The sequence below is a fragment of the Rutidosis leptorrhynchoides genome, chromosome 6, assembly GCF_046630445.1.
Source record: "Rutidosis leptorrhynchoides isolate AG116_Rl617_1_P2 chromosome 6, CSIRO_AGI_Rlap_v1, whole genome shotgun sequence".
NCBI lineage: Eukaryota > Viridiplantae > Streptophyta > Magnoliopsida > Asterales > Asteraceae > Rutidosis > Rutidosis leptorrhynchoides.
This window is the reverse complement of record NC_092338.1, coordinates 304,060,536-304,085,166: the sequence shown is the minus strand read 5'-3', so window position 1 is coordinate 304,085,166 and position 24,631 is coordinate 304,060,536. Positions and strand designations below refer to the sequence as shown.

Below are 24,631 nucleotides of genomic sequence, written 5' to 3'. Positions count from 1 at the left end.
TAAAGAAATGTTTTGCTAAAGAAGATCTCACTATTCCGTTAGATGAAATCCAAATCAACGAAAAACTTCAATTCATCGAAGAACCCGTCGAAATAATGGATCGTGAGGTTAAAAGACTTAAGCAAAACAAGATACCAATTGTTAAGGTTCGATGGAATGCTCGTAGAGGACCCGAGTTCACCTGGGAGCGTGAAGATCAGATGAAGAAGAAATACCCGCATCTATTTCCAGAAGATTCGTCAACACCTTCAACAGCTTAAAATTTCGGGACGAAATTTATTTAACGGGTAGGTACTGTAGTGACCCGAACTTTTCCATGTTTATATATATTAATTGAGATTGATATTTACATGATTAAATGTTTCCAACATGTTAAGCAATCAAACTTGTTAAGACTTGATTAATTGAAATATGTTTCATATAGACAATTGACCACCCAAGTTGATCGGTGATTCACGAACGTTAAAACTTGTAAAAACTATATGATGACATATATATGGATATATATATATATAGTTAACATGATACTATGATAAGAAAACATATCATAAAGTATATTAACAATGAACTACATATGTAAAAACAAGACTACTAACTTAATGATTTTTAAACGAGACATATATGTAACGATTATCGTTGTAAAGACATTTAATGTATATATATCATATTAAGAGATATTCATACATGATAATATCATGATAATATAATAATTTAAAATCTCATTTGATATTATAAACATTGGGTTAACAACATTTAACAAGATCGTTAACCTAAAGGTTTCAAAACAACACTTACATGTAACGACTAACGATGACTTAACGACTCAGTTAAAATGTATATACATGTAGTGTTTTAATATGTATTTATACACTTTTGAAAGACTTCAATACACTTATCAAAATACTTCTACTTAACAAAAATGCTTACAATTACATCCTCGTTCAGTTTCATCAACAATTCTACTCGTATGCACCCGTATTCGTACTCGTACAATACACAGCTTTTAGATGTATGTACTATTGGTATATACACTCCAATGATCAGCTCTTAGCAGCCCATTTGAGTCACCTAACACATGTGGGAACCATCATTTGGCAACTAGCATGAAATATCTCATAAAATTACAAAAATATGAGTAATCATTCATGACTTATTTACATGAAAACAAAATTACATATCCTTTATATCTAATCCATACACCAACGACCAAAAACACCTACAAACACTTTCATTCTTCAATTTTCTTCATCTAATTGATCTCTCTCAAGTTCTATCTTCAAGTTCTAAGTGTTCTTCATAAATTCCAAAAGTTCTAGTTTCATAAAATCAAGAATACTTTCAAGTTTGCTAGCTCACTTCCAATCTTGTAAGGTGATCATCCAACCTCAAGAAATCATTGTTTCTTACAGTAGGTTATCATTCTAATACAAGGTAATAATCATATTCAAACTTTGGTTCAATTTCTATAACTATAACAATCTTATTTCAAGTGATGATCTTACTTGAACTTGTTTTCGTGTCATGATTCTGCTTCAAGAACTTCGAGCCATCCAAGGATCCATTGAAGCTAGATCCATTTTTCTCTTTTCCAGTAGGTTTATCCAAGGAAATTAAGGTAGTAATTATGTTCATAACATCATTCGATTCATACATATAAAGCTATCTTATTCGAAGGTTTAAACTTGTAATCACTAGAACATAGTTTAGTTAATTCTAAACTTGTTCGCAAACAAAAGTTAATCCTTCTAACTTGACTTTTAAAATCAACTAAACACATGTTCTATATCTATATGATATGCTAACTTAATGATTTAAAACCTGGAAACACGAAAAACACCGTAAAACCGGATTTACGCCGTCGTAGTAACACCGCGGGCTGTTTTGGGTTAGTTAATTAAAAACTATGATAAACTTTGATTTAAAAGTTATTATTCTGAGAAAATGATTTTTATTATGAACATGAAACTATATCCAAAAATTATGGTTAAACTCAAAATGGAAGTATGTTTTCTAAAATGGTCATCTAGACGTCGTTCTTTCGACTGAAATGACTACCTTTACAAAAATGACTTGTAACTTATTTTTCCGACTATAAACCTATACTTTTTCTGTTTAGATTCATAAAATAGAGTTCAATATGAAATCATAGCAATTTGATTCACTCAAAACGGATTTAAAATGAAGAAGTTATGGGTAAAACAAGATTGGATAATTTTTCTCATTTTAGCTACGTGAAAATTGGTAACAAATCTATTCCAACCATAACTTAATCAACTTGTATTGTATATTATGTAATCTTGAGATACCATAGACACGTATACAATGTTTCGACCTATCATGTCGACACATCTATATATATTTCGGAACAACCATAGACACTCTATATGTGAATGTTGGAGTTAGCTATACAGGGTTGAGGTTGATTCCAAAATATATATAGTTTGAGTTGTGATCAATACTGAGATACGTATACACTGGGTCGTGGATTGATTCAAGATAATATTTATCGATTTATTTCTGTACATCTAACTGTGGACAACTAGTTATAGGTTACTAACGAGGACAGCTGACTTAATAAACTTAAAACATCAAAATATATTAAAAGTGTTGTAAATATATTTTGAACATACTTTAATATATATGTATATATTGTTATAGGTTCGTGAATCAACAGTGGCCAAGTCTTACTTCCCGACGAAGTAAAAATCTGTGAAAGTGAGTTATAGTCCCACTTTTAAAATCTAATATTTTTGGGATGAGAATACATGCAGGTTTTATAAATGATTTACAAAATAGACACAAGTACGTGAAACTACATTCTATGGTTGAATTATCGAAATCGAATATGCCCCTTTTTATTAAGTCTGGTAATCTAAGAATTAGGGAACAGACACCCTAATTGACGCGAATCCTAAAGATAGATCTATTGGGCCTAACAAACCCCATCCAAAGTACCGGATGCTTTAGTACTTCGAAATTTATATCATATCCGAAGGGTGTCCCGGAATGATGGGGATATTCTTATATATGCATCTTGTTATTGTCGGTTACCAGGTGTTCACCATATGAATGATTTTTATCTCTATGTATGGGATGTGTATTGAAATATGAAATCTTGTGGTCTATTGTTACGATTTGATATATATAGGTTAAACCTATAACTCACCAACATTTTTGTTGACGTTTAAAGCATGTTTATTCTCAGGTGAATATTAAGAGCTTCCGCTGTTGCATACTAAAATAAGGACAAGATTTGGAGTCCATGTTTGTATGATATTGTGTAAAAACTGCATTCAAGAAACTGATTTCGATGTAACATATTTGTATTGTAAACCATTATGTAATGGTCGTGTGTAAACAGGATATTTTAGATTATCATTATTTGATAATCTACGTAAAGCTTTTTAAACCTTTATTTATGAAATAAAGGTTATGGTTTGTTTTAAAAATGAATGCAGTCTTTGAAAAACGTCTCATATAGAGGTCAAAACCTCGCAACGAAATCAATTAATATGGAACGTTTTTAATCAATAAGAACGGGACATTTCAATCCTCTCCCAGCATCCGTTGGCAATCCCACCATTCGATTAGCAACCACATATGCAAGATTAATTTGTATTTGTTTGATCAAACACAGCAGAATCAAAACTTCAGTTACATATAGCTCCACATCATTATCATCTCGAAACATGACATTCCTCTTGACGACCCTCATCATCTGTCGATACTGGTCCTGAATATGTTCTTCCCTGATAATGACAGGACCACTGTTTGGAAAGTCAAAACCAGGTTTGCACAGTCCCGAAACATAACCAGAAGTTTAGAACAAATTTCCTTCAGGTGACCTCCTCGGGCCACTTTTCACATCCTTGCTGAGACTGAAAAACTTGAAATCTCCCGCCGGGATTTCCAGGTTCTCAGCAAACTCCTCTAATGTCCAATTGTATGGATAACCAAACATGTTCAAGTGAACACATTTCAATTTACGTGGATCAAACACATAGTTTACATAAAATTCCCTAACAAGTTTGGGATAGTACATATTATCTTGAGGTTGATTGAGAAAAGCTGCAGCACTAATTCCTCATCAGTACGCAGAAAAGTTAGGTTGAGCAGCTACATAACAACCAGTAAGAATAGGACGATCAGCCACTAGTCGTCGTCTTTCTTCAACATGTTGTTCTGACTCTCCTTGTGAAACTCGTCGTGAAGCTCTTCCTTCCATGGATATTAACTGAAAAGAACAACACACTAAAATTAATCATCATTAACACAATTCATAAATACAAAAATTAGTGAAAAAATGCTTAAAATAGTACCTTAACGTGGCTATAATCTCTGAATTGAATATGTTTTGAAATGAAATGAGACTGTGAATGCAAGTTTCAGGGTCATTCTATATATAGGGTAAAAATCTTATTCGACAAAATCTAGGAAATCTGACAAAATCTTATCCAGAAAATCCAATTATGATAAGATAAGGACGCAAGGTCGCAAGACGTAAGGACACAATCTTGCGCGGGCAAGACGCAAGGCTCCTTGCGTCTTGCGAGGACATTCTGACAATTTTTTTTTTTGGGCTCCAGGGCAAGAAATGGGATGGGAGTGGGCATTTTGGCTATAATCCCCACTAGTAATGGAATGATTATACTCATTTCCATTCCATTATATTCTTATTGTATTCTCATTGTTATTACCATTGTCATTCCTTCAAAGTAACCAAGCGTACCCTTAGAAACTAGAGTTTATATTAGTTTACGGAATTATATTAGATAGATGGGGGATGATTCTTGCACACACTTTTTTGATCCTCACACACCAATTTAAAGAAATGGAGTATTATTAGAAGAGTAAAAGGTTAAAATAGGTGTGTGAGGATAAAAAAAGGGTGTGTTAGAATCATCCCCCTAGATAAATTAGTTGAGACTTGAGCTTAAATATTAATTTAAATTTACATTAAAGGGCAAAAACATAAAATTAAGTATAAATATAAAATATATTTATGCGGAATATTTAAATAACAATTCTCCATACTCTACTAATTTGATTATTTAATATGTTAATTATACTAACATATTTTTAACGGGCTAATCATTTATAAAAATGATGATAATATTTTTTTCTTTTTAGGTTACTTGAAGTTTCCAATATTTTTACTTCGATGTATATAGTATAACGAAATAAACTTCTATAGTTATTTTTTGAAAAATTCATCTCATGATAGCATTATAGGTTATACTTACACTATGTTTTTGAGTTTTATAAAGAAAAGAACGAAGAAGAATAAAAGGAGTAATGAGATCCTCCTAATTTGAAAGGAAAATCATTAATTTGAAAGCAAAATCATGAAGAAAAATTATAATAATCCATTATTTTCTTTCTTTTTACAAGTAAAACTTAGGAACACATATATTTTTTTTTATCTTCTCTTCACCTACATTTTTCTCTCTCCAAGATAAATTTATGGAATAAAGTCTTAAAAAAATAGTTCAAGCATTCTTAATGGTAGATTAAAGTTACTGAGTGGGTTATTTAAAAAAGTTATTTGCAAAATAGCAATAAACTCTGTATTATATATATACTAAAGGAAAGGAGGTGACTTTTGTAGTCGTTTTGGCCACCCCACCTTAACAAACGACACCAACAAACGAGCCCCCCCCCCCCCCCCCCCCCCCCCCTCAACCTTAAACGTTTCGACTGCTCGTATTTTCCTGCTCAACGCGAGTTAAATTCCACCGATCACACCGTTAAACTCGAAAAATTTTTATGAACAAAACGAAACAAACTACGTTCGAAATGGACACTTTTAAAAAAACGCTAAACACAACGACAACCCGTATCTTCCTGCTCGCCGCGAGTTAAATTTTTTCGACAGCACCGTCAGGCTCGAAATAATTTTATGAACAAAACGAAACTAACTACTTTCGAAACGGACACTTTTTAAAAAACGCTAAACACAACGACAACGCGTATCTTCCTGCTCGCCGCGAGTTAAATTTTTTCGACAGCACCGTCAGACTCGAAATAATTTTATGAACGAAACGAAACTAACTACGTTCGAACCGGACACTTTTTAAAAAAACGCTAAAGACAACGATATCTATAACGGCGCTTAACACATGAGCCGTTTTCCCTTATGTAAATACAGAAAACTACATTAAATATGAATACGCAGGCCGAAAGCCTCCAGGCCGGATGTTGGCTAGTTTATATTTTTTATATATATAATATATAATATATAATATATAAAGTTAAAAACTTAGGAAAAGATAAACAATGTCACGGAGTACTATTTTCATTTTAACCAGTTAAACTATAAATTGTAGAACCCTAAACTCTAACACGCATATTTCACTTCCAAGTCCCTTCTTTCTGGCTTTCCTCTCAGGCCGTCTTTAATTTAACCGGCGTTGTTCCGGCGACCTGGCCTGACTAATAAAGTACTTAAATATCATCGAATTTCAGCCGCTTCTTCTGTCTCACTAGGTTTTTTATATTTCCTTTACGGATTATTTATATGTTTGCATAATATATTATTCTACTGAATATACATCGGAACCGATGTGCTGATTAGAAATTGCTATTATTTGTTGATATTTACAATTGTAATCAATTGACTTGTCTATGTTATTAATGATATTATTGTAAAAGCTCAAAGTTAAATTACTGAAATTTGAACATTTGAAATTTGATTGAAGTAGTCGATTTGAACGTATGTTATGTGTTTGACAGATTTGGTATACGATAATGGCGACACAGTCTCAGGCTCAGGCGGTTAAATCGTTGAACAAGGGAGCTGGAAGACAACGTTTTGTGGTACGTATCTTTCGAGTTTTTATATATGCACATACTGTATATACTTATTTATAATTATGTGTAGAGTGAAATAAAGAGATAGGATTAAATCACACTCAAATATAAGTAAGAACCGTGGGAAATAATTAATACTCATTGTCTTTAGATGGATTACTGGATGTTTTATGTATATGCATTCAATTCCATGAGTATCTCAGTGTATGCATTGAATTTTTAGTTTGCTTACACTTTTCTGGTGTAAAAAGGGCGTATTTTAATAATATGCTAGCATCAAAATGTCTCATATCTTACAGATATTACACCAAATGTTAGTTTCAACTATTTCCAGTCTAGGTTTTCATATTAACTTTTGTTTGATTATGTATTTGCACTGCATGTATATTAATTAATAATATAGAAAATCACTTTGGTAGTTAGTTAACTCATTAATAAAAATGTAATTTAGATTTAAGGCTTTTTAAAAGTACACGTTTTAAAGGTATAAGCTAGCTTCTTTTACTAATATATTTGTTGGAATTTTTATTTGATAGTTTGTTAAATAAGTATGTTATATAAGTTTGACATGATTAACTGTGGATGATGTTTTTGACACCGAATAATCCTTTTTTTACAGTTCAAGACCTTCTCTCAACGTGTAGAAGATATCGACGTCGATGTTTTTCGAAGTCTTGTTCCTCTCAAGCAAGAGCCCTCAGCAGGCTCATCTTTTTTCCGCGATTGTCTTGTTGAATGGAGGGTATGTCACTACTCTAAAATTTTCAGACTTAGCTGTAATAGCAGCATGTAGTGAACAATTTAACACTTGTAGATGTAGTCTATATATCTAGGATCTATATAGATAAAAGTTGGAGCCTTGTATTACTGCTTCGCGAGTATGCATAGAAAATTTTATGTATTTAAGGATCTCTATGTTGATAAACTTTTATGCTAAGAAATCTGATTGCATCACGTTTCCTAGTACCTCACTTTTGTTTGAATTTGATTGTAAAGCCATATATGAACTTGATTTTTGTTTTATTGTGCATCATAGCATGGTAGCTTGAGTGGGATGTTAAATTACTTCAAAGGTTTCTAATATGGGATGTTCTAGCATACTAATTTTTCACTTATTGCTTTTACAAAGGCATGTATTTGGCCGTATAATTTTTTTATCCCTTTACTTGAAACTTTGGCACCAGGAAAACATTATACTAGAAGAGACATATGTTCTGTTTCTGGTTTCGTAACAGCTTTATCTACTGTCTATCCAGGAACTGAACACCGCTGAGGATTTTATATCGTTTTATGAGGAAATGTTGCCGTTGGTACAGTCATTACCACAAATTATCATTCAAAAGAAGATCATAGTTGAGAATCTTCTTTCTAGATTGGTTATGAAAGGGAGACTATCACTTGAACCTATCCTTAGGTATATCATAAATTTTACATTCTTATCTTTATTTTATTTACATCTCTATTCATCACCTAATTTTTGAATTCTCTTGCTGTGGAATTGTTCTTGTATTATTGACACACATTATTTTTAAAGCCAATGTCATCTTGGATAAACAAGAATTTAACTTTAGCAGTAACAGCCAATGGGGCTTTGCCTCATTGGTCACCATGTTAACATGGTGTTCGAGGAGACCAGGGTTCGAGTCTCGGGGGGGGGGGGGATTTTCGTGAATTAACTTCGTGAGCTAACCACTAACATTGCCTTTCAAAAAAAAAAAAAAAAAAAAAAAAAAAAAAAAAAAAAAAAAACTTTAGCAGTAACAACATCTTGATTAATCAAATGTTTTTTAGGCATGTCTTGCATGTGATAATCATAATTGTGTTTATGCAGGCTAATAGCAGAGTTATCTAGAGATCTGTTGGATGACTTCATTCCGTGAGTTATATGACTTTATTATCTTCGTTTCTTCCAAAAATGCTTCCTTTTTTTTCTTTCTTGGGTAACCTTTATGTTATCTCAAATGTTTTGGGACATATGAAATTACTCTCGTGTTTTATATCTCTACAGATTTATACCCAAGGTTGTTGATTCCATGACTTTGCTTCTCAGTAGTGGTGCCGATAGGGAGTCAGAAATAATTGAACAGGTCTAAGTTGCAACTTTTTATGTCTTCTGATTTTTGATTCATATTAACTAATATTAATATATATTTTACAAAGAAGAAATTAACAATTGTTTATTTCTGTGTTCAGATTTTTACATCCTGGTCACATATTATGATGTATCTACAAAAGTATTTAATGAAAGACGTTGTCCCAATCCTTAAGTAAGTAGCATGTATTTATGTTTATTTATCATGTTTACTTCAAGTGACATGATATAACTTGAATATTATTTCTAAAAATGTTTCTTTGTCTTTCTCTCAGAGTTACAAAAAAATTAAGGTTCTACCCGAAAGATTACATTCAGGAAATTATGGCCGAGTCTGTATCATTCTTATTGAGAGCTGCACCACCTGAACAGCTAAAAAAAGGTGGGATATCGTACATTTTGTAATGTGCAACACATTTTATTCTTATTTCTTTACAGATAATGATTGTCAAAACCTGCTAATGACTTGTCAAATCTAAAACTAAAGGTATCAAGAAAGTCGTGTCCGAAGTTGTCGCAAAGCCATTGGAAACTAGAAAATCTGGAAGTAGTGCGTTGTTATATTATGTTATGAAAGGATTTTCATCAAAGTTGCATTCTAAGGCTGAACAAGTGCTTCGAATATTGTTCAACATTGAAATTATTGGAAGTGGTGACAAAGACCCTGCATGTATGCTTTTGTACCCTCTAAATTTTCTGCATATGTTTTTGTGATCTTTATGGAAGCTTCTAGAAACTTAATATTATTTTTCTAAATCTATTTCACTTTGGTATAGGCTCAAATCCAGTTGTTGAACTTTTGATTTCGGTCATTCAACGGTTATGTGAAGATCTGAATCCCTCAGAGTTGAAATTAGTGTTACAACTTGAAAGAGAGCAAATATGCGAATGTGTTTATAATGGAAATTTGCTTTATATCAGCCATCTTTTGTCTGTTTTTATTTCCACTATGCAAATTCATAATTTGCGAAAGGCAATAGGTAAGATTTGTATCTTTCTGGTTTATTTTCACCATCTTTGTTGTATTTATGCTTATATTGTTATATTCACAATTTATTTTTATGTGCAGAGATCGAACCTGTGCTTGATTTAGTTAAACTGCTTGTTGAGACATTTATAACATCTCCTAGTGTGAAGGGTGATGACCAATCTTATGAAGTGATTGATAAGATTTTGCAGCTGATGCTTTGTATTCTTGATGATCACGTGTCAGATATAAGTAACTTGTCAATGCAATGGGCTCCGATATTTGAGAATAGGAGTAAAAGGTAAATAATATGTTTTAATACAAATTTGGGTATTTTACACTTCATATATCTATTTATTTGTTCATTTTATAACTTGTCCTAATTTCTGGTAGCAGCTTAATCACCTTTATTAAGGAGCTATTATCAAAGGACGCCACTATAGTTCATGCTTTCAGAACTTGTATTGTAAGGTAAGAATGACTTGATTTAAGAAGTAGCATAAACGGCAGGTTGGTTTTATGGATCAAAACAGGTAAATATTAGTATGCACTGAAAAAGGCGGGTTTACCCTAAAAATTTACTGTCTTGGTTCACCACTACTAATGCATTAAAAAACACCATTGGCCTATTTGACCTATTTTGATGTGAATTTGTACTATTGATTAAGCTTACTCATGTGACACGTAGAAAGAAACTTATCCTGAATTGACCATTTAATTAGTAAATTTTTCAAAAACTTGAATTGTCTCCTCTGCTTGTTTTGATGTGTTTACGTATACCGAGTATTAATTAATTAATCACGCTTTGTTGTTTATCTTTACAATTACAATTGGCTTGCAGTTCATTGACTGATTTAATCGGACCCTTCGAGGATGAATCTTTGTACCTGCTTATTAAGTTCTTTGAGAAACTACAGTCTCTAGAATCTTGTCTATTTGATGAGACATCCAAAGAGGGTATTTTAGGAATTTGCATTCTTCTTAAAAAAAATATCACTTGTTGGATTGAAAAGATGAATGATTCTGTACACAAAGAACCATCCCGTGTTGAGTTTACAACAACAGATTTAGCTCGAATTTGGGGAGTTATCAACTGTTATTCCTACATGAGAGAGTTCGAAGCTAATCCTTCCTTACTAATGGACTTTGTAGAAACCGTTGACCGCCTTTTAACGGTCAACTCTGGTACGAGTTTGATTGAGCCATTTTATCAAAATCAAGCTTTTTATTAGTTTGTAGTCGAGCTCTTTATTGTAATTTTAATTTTGTGTAATTATTATTTTAGGATCGATTGCATCATTGCCTAGACGGATTTGGGAAAGCCTTATTGGAGTTGGTTTAGATTCATATAAGAAATTGAGCTTCACCCATGAAGAATTACCTGTGGATAAATACATGTGTTTTGCTAAAAAGTACAAATCCTCAATCCAAGTTTTGTCTGCAGTTGCTGGCTTATTGGATTCATTATACGGGTATATTGATCTTACCCTTTTTTCTTTTGCAATTCCTGATTTGTATATATTTGCTTTATTTGACTTATTCTGATTGGTCAATGTAGGTCCCCTAGTCAAGCAGTTGACCACCCTAAGGAGTACCATCCAGAATTGACAGCAGAAAAGGCGATCGACGCATTTGATATATTTTCTCAAAACTTGTATCACTCTGATAAACAAATCCGTCACGTCACGTTAAGAATTTTATGTCACTATGAATTCTTACATTTCGAGACGTCCCAAAGTAATCAACCTTCAGAGAATGATATGATAGTTGATGATTCCCAAAACAACGTATGTGCCACATATAATTCTTCTTAAACATAAAGTAATGATTTATTTAGGTTAATTATTAATTTTAATTATTGTTTGACTTCAGGTTCTCCATTTACTGCTTGAAATTGAAGCAACTACTCTATCTATAGCTACTAGTAGAAAAGTTATTTTATTGATAACAAAGATACAGAGGGATATTTTGGCGGGAAGGATATGCAAGGCTCATATCCCTCTCGTTTTCAATTCCATTATTGGCTTATTTCATAACCGGTTTAGTCAAATATGGAATCCGGCTATAGAATGTTTTGCTGTCCTCGTTAGTAATTATCATGCGTTCGTGTGGGATATATGCGTCGATTTTCTGGACAAGTGTGTGACTAATTTCATATCACATCAAGAATCTTTAGATAGAGACAACATTGAGTTACATGACAACCACGATGGTATGATTTAATCATGTTCTATTCAAATATTTTAGATTATTTCAGGACAAACATTTACTTAGGTGTCGTTTGTTTTTCGGTCTGTAGACCTTATTATGTCTCTGCGCGCCCACAGATGTTTTTAATGCATACTATTTGTTTTTCTGGAGACATAAGATAAAATAATGTCTTATTCTGTCTGCAATCTCGCAGACTTAGAAATGTGCTTCTAAGTGCTGCAGACAGTATTAAGTTACTTTGCATACATAAAAACAAACAATTTTCAGTAATCAGCGTACATACCTTCAGACCACATCTTCTTTACAGACATGCACATCTTCTTTACAGACATGGTTCATAGATCTTCAGACAAAAACATCTTAAAAAACAAACAACACCTTAATGTCTTGTATGTTAATTTCAGATCTGCAAAGTTGTTTCAGCGCGTATGTTGCTACTTCACATGATAACATTCCGTCCCGAAATGTTTTGTCGTTACTGATCAAATCCTTGCAAAAAGTTTCTTTTGCGGAATCACGATCTCGGCATATTATACCTCTGTTCTTAAAGTTTTTGGGGTATGATGTTGCTGATCTTTCAAGGTAAATCTCCCTGATCTATCATTATAAAATATTATAGTTTTTATTTTTAGTTCAAAATATTTAATCTCTATTTATGATGCTGCAGAGTGAAATCATACAATCTGCAATCTTCTAATGGCAAAGAGTGGAAAGGTGTACTTGAAGATTGGTTGAACTTGTTGAAGCTGATGCACAATCCAAAATCTTTCTATCGAAGCGAATTTCTCAAGGAAGTTTTACTATACAGGTTGTTATAAATTATAAATTCAGGTAGTCTTTAATGATGTAATAATGATGATCTTCGAAAAATAAAGTTTAAATTTCAACTGTTGTTTAGGTTGCTTGATGAGAATGATCCTGAAGTGCAGTTGAAGGTTCTTGATTGTCTGTTGAACTGGAAAGATGAATTCTTAGTCCCATATGGTCAACATCTTAGAAATCTGGTCAACCCTAAGACATTGAGAGATGAACTTACAAGATGGAGTTTATCAAGGGAATCTGGTCTAGTTAGTGAACAACACCGTGATTTTCTTGTACCAATAGTCATTCGTCTTCTTGTGCCAAAAGTTAGGAAATTAAAAAAACTTGCCTCAAGAAAGGTGTGTTACTTTGTTTGGTATTATATTTATTATCTTTTTTTATCACTATTAAAAAACTATACTGAATACTGAATGAGTGTTATTTCTTTAGGCTGCAAGCATGCACCATCGAAAAGCAGTTATTGGGTTTTTAGCTGAGCTTGATATCAACGAGCTTCCTCTGTTTTTTGCTTTGTTAATTAAGCCATTACAATCTGGTTTATCTGGTGATGATAATATGAATGAGTTGCTTTGGGCTACACCTAAAACTTCTGCTAGTTTTGATTTTTCAAGTGTTTTGAGACATTTCACAATGGCTAACATCAAGTCATTATCTTCAAAGAAGATATATGGCTTTTTACACGTGACTGAGGAAATTATTGGAGTTTTTGATGAGTCACGTATTAATCCTATTCTTGATACTTTGATGGGAAGTGTTGTTCGCATATTAGCTTGCTGTGCACCAAGTGTAGTCGAGGAAGACGGTGGAACAGAACAGAAAGCAATGGTAATACTGTTATATGTTTTGTTACGAGTAGCGATTTTAAGCAACCTTGTAATAATAGACGCCATTTATTGTTATGAAGGGGTTGATCTGGGATTTTATTATTTTAATGGACCAATTAGATATATTGGGTTAAACGGGTCGAAAGGCTCAGAAAATGTAATTTGACCTATCATCTTACTTTCCTGACTCCCGTTTTGCCATCCATAATGATGATCATACGTGATTAGTTTGTGCTTGAACTAAGATTAAGTGATTATCCAAATTCTATAAAAACTATAAAGTTTCTTGCTTCGTTTCTTGTTTATCCTAATAAATTTTCGTTTATGTTGCAGACCAGCTTTGGCCCAAAACAGTTCAAGGACTTGAGATCTTTATGTTTGAAGATTATATCATTGGTTTTGAACAAATTTAAGAACCATGAGTTTAGTGTAGAATTCTGGGACATCTTTTTTTCAGCTTTGAAACCTTTAATTGATGGTTTTAAGCAAGAAGGAGCCAGCAGTGAGAAACCAAGTTCACTATTTGTTTGCTTTCTTGCAATGAGTAGAAACCAGGAACTTGTGTCTTTGTTTCACAGAGCAAATAACCTTGTCCCAGATATATTTTCAATTCTAACTGTCACAACTGCCTCCGAAGCCGTTATATCTTGTGTTCTTAGTTTCATTGAGAATCTTCTTCATCTCGACAACGAGTTGGGAAGTGAAGATAGTGTGGTGAAAGGGCTTCTACTACCTAATATTGATATGCTTGTTTGCAGCTTGCATCAGCTTTACACATGCAAAAATGCTAACAGGTTTGTTATTATCCACATACACCTGTGTAGTAGTGTTTTATAACAGTTTTGGGCATATGTACCCTATTTCATTGTTGGTTGAGGTGGCAAAATAGTTGTGTTAGGCTGGGTGGTAATGGGTCAACTGGGTGCAAGTCAAATCGTATAATTATTATTGTGTGGATTAAACGGGTTGCCAAGTTGGATCAAGTCACCTTGTGACCGTATTTAAGTTTTTGGTAATAAATACTAATATCTAGTATAAAATATATAAATTTCAGTAATTATCTAATCTTTTGAATAAATGATTTTGGAGATTGTATGCATTGATAATACACTTCAGTAGCTTTTTACCTGCTTTGTTCGTTCAAACCTTTTTTTATCTATCTTTTTGATTTTACCTGTTTGATCTGTTAGAGATAGAACATAACCCGTATCAACTCATAAATAAGTAAACGGGCCAAAGTTCCCACCTTTGATTATTAACCCGAATTGCTCTGTAGGAAATCACTCAAATCTTCTGGTGGAAGAGAGCTTAGCATATTCAAGTTACTGCCCAAGTATATTACAGATCCTTCAGTCGGGAGAAAATTCATTGACATTATGCTTCCATCTCTATCCAAAAAACCTCATGATTGGGGTTAGTCTATTATCTATTTAATCTCATTGTGTGTATTTTTGTGTTAAACTCTGTCATAATTAATTTATTAATTCATTTAATTTATCTTTTTCACCCAGATTCATGTGTGGAGACTTTGCATGTCATCCAGAAGATGACACCGATGTTAGGAAATGAAGGAAGTTCAAGAATCTTGAATACTATTTCCCCACTTCTTATTCATGCCACGTCAGATGTACAGCTGGCTATCTGTGGTATCCTTGATACTCTTACCGAAAATGACCCATCTTTAGTCCGTGTTGCAAACCTTCTACGTGAACTCAGTGCTACATCTGCTATGGAGATCGATGGCCTCGATTATGATGTCATAATTGGTGCTTATGAGAAAATAAATATAGAGTTTTTCTGCAGTGTTCGTAAAGATCATGCTTTAATCATCTTGTCACATTGTGTACATGATATGTCATCTCAAGACTTGATTTTGAGGAACAGTGCATATAGTCTTTTGCTTCTTTTCGTCGATTTCTGTCAAAAGATAATTTCTTGTGAATTGGTATCTAATTTTGGGTGTTGGACTAAAGCAAGTATTCAGAACACAGTTAACAACTTTATTTTGAAGTACATGGGGGATGCTATGAACAAAGAAAACTCCGTTAAAAAGGTGGAAAATTCTGTTATTTTCTTCTTGATTTTGTTTAGCTATATTGGAATTTAATAATTTATCACTGATTTTTGGATTGGTTATTTATATATATGTAGGTGTGGATGGACTTACTCCAAGAGATGGTGTTGAAGCTTCCTAAGGTGTCTGATCTTGCATCGTATCATGATCTGTGCAAGGAAGATTTCTTTCACAATATCGTTCATGTACAGGTCAGTATTTGGTTGTAGAAATAAACTCTTGAAATTATGTCTAGGAAATTCTGGCTTATTTAAACAGACATGAGTCGATTTGGGTTACGTTTTATCTTTAATGAGTCAATTAGATTAAGCTAAATATTTGTTGGAAAAGTAAATGGGTCATGTGGGTTGACCGGGTCAAACAGGTATGAAGGCAACCAAATTCTTTTCAAGTCTATTAAAGCTCCAAGAATAAGGTTAAACTATTAGTGTAATGACATAGTCTTGTAATCATATACACACTCATATAATAAGAACAAAAAAGGAATGTTTGTAGAAGCCCTTTTTATTGTTTTGGATACAACGATAATCTTTAATGTTAATGATTTAATGATTACAGAAGCATATGAGAGGAAGGGCATTGTCACGCTTCTCCAACGCTATCCGTGCCCGTTCTTTGTCGGAGGTAATTATATCTTTATTATCATTTTTTAACACGTACAAATTCTTCACCGTACGTTATTTTTTACATAAACCGTGCAGGTCGTTACAGATAAAGTGATAATACCACTTTTATTCAATATGTTACTTGAAGTAAAAGATGGAAAAGGCGAACATCTTCGAGATGCATCAATCGAGGCCCTTGGATCTATATCTGGTTCTTTAAAATGGAAACAATACTATGCACTCTTGAATAAATGCTTCAAAGAACTCAAAGTCAAACCCGACAGTCAAAAGCTCTTTTTACGACTCATATGTTCCATACTCGACCACTTCCATTTCGCAGAAAACGAAACCGACATTTCCGATATACAAACATCTATGCGTGACAACGTGCTGCCAAAAGTACAAAAGTTGTTGACTTTGGATACTGATAATGTCAATGTTACTGTTAGTCTTGTTGCACTCAAGTTATTCAAATTACTATCCGGTAACGTATTGGAGTTGCAACTACCGACTATAATTCACCGTATTGCGAATTTTTTGAAAAGCCGTTTAGAAAGTGTTCGTGATGAAGCAAGATCTGCGCTTGTTGCTTGTTTGAAAGAATTAGGGTTAGAATATCTTGATTTCATTCTCAAAGTTTTGAAATCGACTTTGAAAAGAGGATTTGAGCTTCATGTGCTTGGATACACGCTAAATTTCATATTGTTGAAATGCTTGGCGGGTCCCGTTTCTGGGAAGCTCGATTATTGCGTAGACGAGCTTCTTTCCGTTGCTGAAAATGACATACTTGGTGACGTTTCTGAAGAAAAAGACGTCGAAAAAATCGCTTCAAAAATGAAGGAAACGAGAAAGAAGAAGTCATTTGAGACGTTAACTTTAATCGCGCAAAGCATCACGTTTAAAACCCATGCGTTGAAGCTGATGTCACCCATTACACGTCATCTTCAGAAGCAGTTGACTCCAAAATTGAAGTCAAAGTTAGAAACTATGTTGAAACACATAGCTTCGGGTATTAAATGTAATCCGACTGTTAGTGAAGAAGACATTCTAATTTTCACTTATCGTTTGATTAAAGATGGTGTAAACGGGAACCAATGTTCACATCTTATAACCGTATTTGCTCTCAGTATATTGCGTAATCGTCTCAAGATAATGAAAGTCAAAGAAAGTCAAGAAAAAGTCTTATCATATCTTGACCCGTTTGTTGGATTGTTATGCAATTGCTTGAGCTCCAAGTATGAAGATATAACATCCGAATCTCTCATGTGTCTTTCACTTATTATAAAATCTTCGTTACCGTCTCTTAATTCGCAAGCCGATAACATAAAAAGCGCGCTTTTTGTTATCCTGCATGGGTCCGTTACTGCTAATACCCCGTTAGCTGAATCTTGTATACGGTTATTAACACATCTTTTAAGAAGTACGAGTATGACACTTTCAAAAGAACAAATGCAAATGCTTCTTCAGTTTCCACTTTTTGTTGATCTTGAACGAAACCCAACGATCGTTGCACTTTCTTTGTTAAAGGAAATTGTGAAACGTAAGGTTATGGCTACTGAAATTTACGATCTTGCTAAACAAGTTGCAGAGTTGATGGTCACGAGTGAAGTTGAATCAATACGCAAGAAATGCAGTGAGATTTTTCTGAATTTTTTGTATGATTATCCCCTTTCTGCAAAACGTCAACAAGAACATCTCCACTTCTTGTTTGACAATTTAAGGTAAATAATGAGCATTTGACGACATTTAATCTTATATGCAGTGGCGGTACTTAGTTATACCCTCCGGGGTACCCGCCCCGTCCGGATTTTAAAAAAATGTTACAATAAAAAAAAAAAAATTTTACCAAAAAATAAGGTTTTTAGTGTTTACCCCTGTCACTGGTTTCGGCCCATCTATTGTCGGCTCCAAGTTCCGCCACTGCTTTGCTTATATGTAACTAGTACTAGACGAACAAAGTTAACGGTAAGGTTGCAAAAATCGCTACTCGGGGAGTATTTGGGATGTTGACCAAAGTTGACTTTGACTGATTTTGACCCATATTTGACTGACTTTGAGTGATTTTCCGAGTAATCGAGTTTTGACCGAGTTTGACAGTGTTTGACCGAGTTTGACGATGTTTAACCGAGTGCTTGCTGAGTACTCCCCGAGTAGTAATTCCGAGTTTTGCAACCCTGGTTAATGGAAAAGTAATACTAACTACACGTTCCTTATGTGCATCAATATACATAAAAAAGTGATGCACACCCTATTAAAGAAATGACATTTGTACTCCTCTCTCTTTTAGTTGTTTTTCCATAGGGTAATTAGCCCCGTTCTGTGTGTGATTTTCATATAGTTTCGACTCTTAATTAAAGATGGTTTTTTGTTGTTGTAGGTACGAGCACTTGACTGGAAGAGAAGCTGTACTGGAAATGCTTCATGCAATTATTATTAAGTTCCCACGGGAATTTGTGGATAAGCAATCACAGAAACTTTTTCTACAGTTGGTAGTTTGTTTAGCGAATGATTCAGAGAAACAAATTAGATCTATGACTGGTGCTGTTATTAAGCGTTTGATTGGTCGTCTCAGCTCACAAAGTCTCCTTCCAATTATAGATTACACTTTGAATTGGTATTCTGCTGAAAAACAAGGTTTATGGAGTGCTGCTGCACAGGTATTGTCCGTCTAAGTTTCAAATGAAAAAGTTTTTCATTTATTCTCCGTCTAAGTTTGTGTGTGTGGTTCTAACAATATCTTATGTAGGTTTTGGGACTGTTGGTGGAGGTACCGAAGGAAGATTTTACAAAACATATCAATGACATTTTTATTGTAATGAGACGCATGCTTACGTCTGCGGTCAACTTATCTATAAATGGTCAAACCGTTCCATCCAACGGAGAAACGGTTCCCTTATGGAAAGAAGCGTATTACTCATTGGTTCTTTTTGAGAAGATATTACTGCAATTTCCCGAGTTGCTCTTTCGGAAAGATCTCGAGGTATCATACGTCATAACATGAAATTCACTTGATGCATGCAACATGCCGGATATAAATGGTTTATTGTAGGTTGAATTTATTAAATAATAAATATTATTATTTTCCATTTAATTGCAGGACATGTGGGAACTAATCTGCGAGTTCTTATTGCATCCACACATTTGGCTGCGGAATATCTCAAGCCGTGTTTTTACATTGTACTTTAAAGCGCTAAATTCGGCCCACAATCAAAATGATGATAAATGGTTTGGGGATCATTTCTTAATGAGACCGAGTAGACTTTTTCTGCTAGCAGTCGCTTTCTGCTCTCAGTTGAAAACATCACTTACCGATGAAGCAGCAAACCAATGTCTTATGAAAAACGTTAAGTTTGCAATTAGTAAATTACATTTAATGCTAGGGCAGCAAAGGGAATCACAAATATTTTGGTCTACGCTTAAGCCGAAAGATGAAGAAATGTTTTTAAGAGCTTTTGTGATTCTTGATTCAAGTAAAGGAAGAAATATGTTTGCGTCTCTTGCTTCAGGGCTTAACAGTCATTGTGACCTTGAAAATTGTGAAAGTTATCGGTATTTGCTCATATCTTCTCTACTAAAAAAGATGGGTAAGATTGCACTTGATATGGAGGAAGTTCAGGTTAGTTTTTTTCTTTGTTTAATAAATACTTTTTTTAAATAGTTAATCTGGTAATTATTATGATTTTAAAAACATTCTAAATCATTGAATGAAAACAATCTAGTAGCTTGTAGTTATTGTAGATTGACTTTGTTTGACTTGTTCATCTATCAACAAAGTTTTTTTTTTTTTTTCTCCGAATAGAACCCTAATTGATCCATTTCTAAGTAAATGGGTTGAAACGTGAAAGTTTGGAAATTTCCGCCTTTATGTAAAACATCTACTAATTATGCGATTAACGTTATATTCTCTGGAGCTTTTTATTTCTAACAAATACGGAGTACCTTATATTAATTATTACATTTGCAGATGAGATTCGTCTTCAAAAGCTTTAAAAAACTGTCATCAAGAATTCTTGATACGAATGAAATTGTGGACCAAAGAGAAGGTCAAACATACGCTTATCATGTGCTCCTTCCGTTGTACAAAATCTGCGAGGGATTTGCTGGGAAAGTTATCTCTGGTAAGATTAGCAATTTGTATTTACAGATGACATATGGTTAATTGGGCAGTTCATGAGTACAATTTGGGTGACTTTTGACCCATTTCCCTAAAACTATTTTTACAACATTTTTTTTACCAATTATTAGTAGTTATATTTCATGATTTCCGTTTTTACCCTTGCATCCATTTAGTTGAATGTTGAGCTGACAGTGAGTTGATGTTTGTTTCAGATGATGCGAAACAACATGCGCAAAAGATGTGCGATAGTATTAGGGACGTAATTGGAGTTCAGAATTTCAACAAAGTTTATAACCACATAAGGAAAAATCTAAAGGAGAAAAGGGATAAAAGAAGGCAAGGTGAGAAAATAATGGCAGTCGTTAACCCCATGAGAAATGCCAAAAGGAAGCTTAGGATTGCTGAGAAGCATAAACAGAACAAGAAACGCAAAATCATGACAATGAAGTTTGGAAGATGGATGCATTAATTTAATGATTAATAGTATTCAACAACCAAAATTTTGAAGTTTTTAGTACATTAGTTATAGACTTTTATGGATATAGAAGAGTTGTTATCTACTATGTTATTTGTGACGATTCATGATTTATTCTTCTATTTAAAGTGTTACAAGAAACAAGTATTCCAATAATTGTTTTGGCATGCATGGGAATTAGAATCAAGGGTTTAAGCTAATCAATAGCTATATACTTTCAGTTTTGTTCCAATGTAGATTATATACTTAAAAAAAAAAAAAAAAATTACTATTGTGTAGGACATAAACTTTTTGTTTACTTGCTATTATCGACATACAAAGCTTGTTTACCTGTTAACACATCTATATACAGAAATTTTAATAGTGAGTTCATCGAATTGTTTGATTTTAAACTTAAAACACAAACAATGTTCAATAGCATTACTCTTCTTGATAACAACGAAAGACAAGACTACACAAATTGATAGTATTACCGTTCTTGAAAAATAAATCGAAGAACCAACATTACCAAATCGGAATGGGTTACAGCTCGAAATCGTGTTATAGATTTTTACATGCGTTTTTCCAGATTTGAAACCCGTGTTCAATTGGAGTTTACCGGAGTTTGATTACGAATTTGAAGAATCAATTGATGGTTGCTTAATTGAAAAGAAATTATAAAGAAGAATAGTAGCAGCAGCGTATGAGTTCTGAGTTTTTCAGCTTGAAATGAAACGATTTCATCAGTGTTGTTCTTGATTATTGAGTTGTAATTTTGTTTCAAGTGTCTCCATTTTTAACAAATCAACATCTCAGTTTTTGTAGAAAAAAAAATTTAGATAAAAAAAGGGATTTTTCTTGTTTATATCCTATAATTGTTAACTTATGCTTGATAGCTTTTGTTCGAACCTTCACTTCGTAACCTTTAATTTGTTTTCCATTTAAAATAAATTTTAATTTCAATGGATTTTTATTAAAGTTCTAATGAAGATGAAATGAAGTTAAAAGACGAAAATACCCACACAAAATGCCACATAATTAGTTTAATCTGTTCTTGTCACACTTTGTTTACATTAGTACACATTTAGAAAGTTAATGACCTACAATGATATTATTTGAGTTATATAACCTACATTATAACAAAAGTGAACGTATATAGCTATTGAGTAGCTTAAACCCTAGAATTAACTACAAATGTCCAAAAGTACGAAATTGGAGCTCAAAAATATCGAAAATAAAATACTTACAAAGTATGTGAATACTTTTTGACTGATAACTTAAAACTATTATATCCATCCTCATGATCATTATTAAGGGGGTGTTTGGGGTTGCGATTGGAAGATGATTATTTAATTATCACGTTTAGAAATAGCAAATAATCAAATAATCGTGTTTGGCAAATTATGAATAAAACTCAATTAACTACGATTTAATAGCTCCAAAACGTGAAAAAGGAAAAGTAAGGATGGGGTTATACTGCACCAAAACGTGATTTCTCATTTTCCAATTACCTCACGTATTTTCCGTAAATACCCTTGTAAAGTTGAAGTACTCCGCATTAGATGTACACCAACCAATTCTTTTGACGTTACATAATACGGAGTATATGATTATTATTACAGTAATATTTTCTGTGTATGAACATATATTGATAAACATGATAAAGCTATAGTTTTTACAGGGGTGTCTTCGGTGCATAGTGTGCAGCTGCACAGGGCCCCAAATTTTGAAAAACATGTGTAATAATTCATTTATTCGTACATCGTAACGGAATATCTTAATTGCAGTCTATCATCTAACAACAAAGACTTAATAGATTGACGTTTATAGGTATTAAAAACAATATAATGAGAGTATTGACTATAAAAAGTTGATCAATTACCTCGTTACAAAAAATGTTAAGATTACGGTTTTATATAAACAATAGTGTAACTATAACGAGTTGACAACTATTTGAGAATAACACTTTGCAACGGTTGTTTTGAAAATTTTTAATTCTATTGATTACGATATCATAGTATTATACGTATTGAAAAATTAACATGTATAGGGACCCTTTTTAAGTTTCGAACAGGGCCTCCGAAATTAGCGAAATTAGCGAGACGACCCTGAGTTTTTATATAATATTTTAGCTCTGGGTAAACTAGAGTTTGGCTGGAATATCATAGCATGGCAAAACTTCAGTACTTATGAATGAATTAGAATTGACTTCAATAATAGTTTGTAAAATATATTTTGTATAATTCAGAAACTGTATTATTATTAGATTTCTATAATTCATTATTAAAAATGAAATGACTACTTTAGTAAATTTATTTGTTAATTTTTCAAATAATCTAATTTTCTCAAATACTCAAAAACTGATTATTAGATTATTACTCTATTAATCAACATAATTGAATCCAAACACTATTAATCCAAATCACGTTTTAATACAACTGTACCTGATTATAATTATTCAAAACGTATAATCAGTTTTCAAAACGCAAATCCAAACACCCCCTATATTTATAACTACAAAATTCTACGTCGTCATTATTATCATAACTTTCAAGCTAACTTTCGACTGCATTTTTTTGCAACAAACACAAGATCGAGATGTCCAATTCTGCAAGCAATGTGTGAAATGACTGTTACTGATGATATAGATATTAAAACTGTTACCGAAACGACATTGAAAGAGATTGAGGAAAAATAATTTCCGATTGAACCCATGTCAAAGAAAACCGAAAGAAATGAATGTAATGATTGATCCGATTTTTGGCAATCCATCTTGGTTAGATGCTATAAAAAAATATATGAGCCGACAAGATAGCTATATGTTTTTAGTAAAGTGAACCTTACTGTTAGCAATAAGCTTAAGATATACTCAAATTAAGGAATTAGCAATAAGAGAGTATAATGAATAATGATAACTATATTCTTCACCGGTTGGTGGCCTGCCTCTTTTAGGGGAGGTCAGAAGTTCGACTCCTGTTAGCTACATATTAAAAACACAATTTCATCTCTGTCATGAAATATGCACCTATGACACCTTTCTCATATCATTTGGGGGGTAAAGGGGAGGGGGTTTTACTTGGCCGTGCCCTTGGATCGGTTCAAGGTTTCCTCCCGGGCAGTGATGGGGGCGGGGTTTATCGCTGCATCGGCATAGTCGAAACGGGAGATGATCGCAACGGGTGGTTAAAGTCCCCCTCGGGTGATCCTAATCGCTGTTCAAAAAAAAAAAAAAAAAAAAAAACTATATTCCTAATTACAAAATGGATGAACATCATCAAGGTTAGCAAATTACCATGATCAAGTTGAAGGTCATCCAGTGTGTACGTGCATATACCAACTTTACTAAAATGAGTAACTCTGTTTGACCCTATAAGTCAAGGTCAACTGCTCTTAAATTGTGTTGAATCATAAGTACCCGTTATGACCCCTTACCCAAAACCAATCACATCCAACCTGATACTAGCTAGATCAATTTTTTAAATATCGATTTAGATTGTGAATCAACATGGCTTAGATCTACAACAACAGCTAATCGTTTTTAACACGAGCTAACCAAACCGTCTATCAAGCCAGTCAGCCATAATTAACTTCTTGCAAAAAGGTAAGAAAGCTAACAGAAAATTTCAAAAAGCATCACTAACAACTAAACAAAACA

The 24,631-nt window shown here is 33.2% G+C and overlaps 1 protein-coding gene across 1 annotated transcript; it reads left to right on the top strand.

Annotated features, from left to right (window-relative positions):
- The first annotated feature begins 6,737 nt into the window (after positions 1 to 6,737).
- LOC139851535 (uncharacterized) lies at positions 6,738 to 21,175 on the top strand. Its single transcript, XM_071840620.1, has 30 exons — positions 6,738 to 6,816; positions 7,430 to 7,552; positions 8,067 to 8,224; positions 8,642 to 8,686; positions 8,819 to 8,897; positions 9,004 to 9,077; positions 9,178 to 9,284; positions 9,390 to 9,572; positions 9,679 to 9,882; positions 9,972 to 10,170; positions 10,266 to 10,340; positions 10,711 to 11,054; positions 11,155 to 11,341; positions 11,428 to 11,656; positions 11,742 to 12,081; positions 12,485 to 12,662; positions 12,748 to 12,888; positions 12,979 to 13,240; positions 13,332 to 13,727; positions 14,060 to 14,520; positions 15,003 to 15,139; positions 15,238 to 15,779; positions 15,878 to 15,991; positions 16,359 to 16,424; positions 16,502 to 18,126; positions 18,783 to 19,062; positions 19,152 to 19,385; positions 19,503 to 20,021; positions 20,370 to 20,523; positions 20,735 to 21,175. Exons 1-30 carry the CDS (start codon positions 6,748 to 6,750, stop codon positions 20,989 to 20,991), a joined length of 7,782 nt encoding a protein of 2,593 aa, XP_071696721.1. The 5' UTR covers positions 6,738 to 6,747; the 3' UTR covers positions 20,992 to 21,175.
- Positions 21,176 to 24,631: the final 3,456 nt, after the last annotated feature.

Bases quoted from the DNA above. Each gene is read 5' to 3' on its own strand.
- LOC139851535 (XM_071840620.1), top strand. From the start codon at position 6,748: ATGGCGACACAGTCTCAGGCTCAGGCGGTTAAATCGTTGAACAAGGGA. The intron at 10,171-10,265 runs GTAAATAATATG...TTCTGGTAGCAG, and splicing joins TTTGAGAATAGGAGTAAAAG to CTTAATCACCTTTATTAAGG. The intron at 18,127-18,782 runs GTAAATAATGAG...TTGTTGTTGTAG, and splicing joins TTCTTGTTTGACAATTTAAG to GTACGAGCACTTGACTGGAA.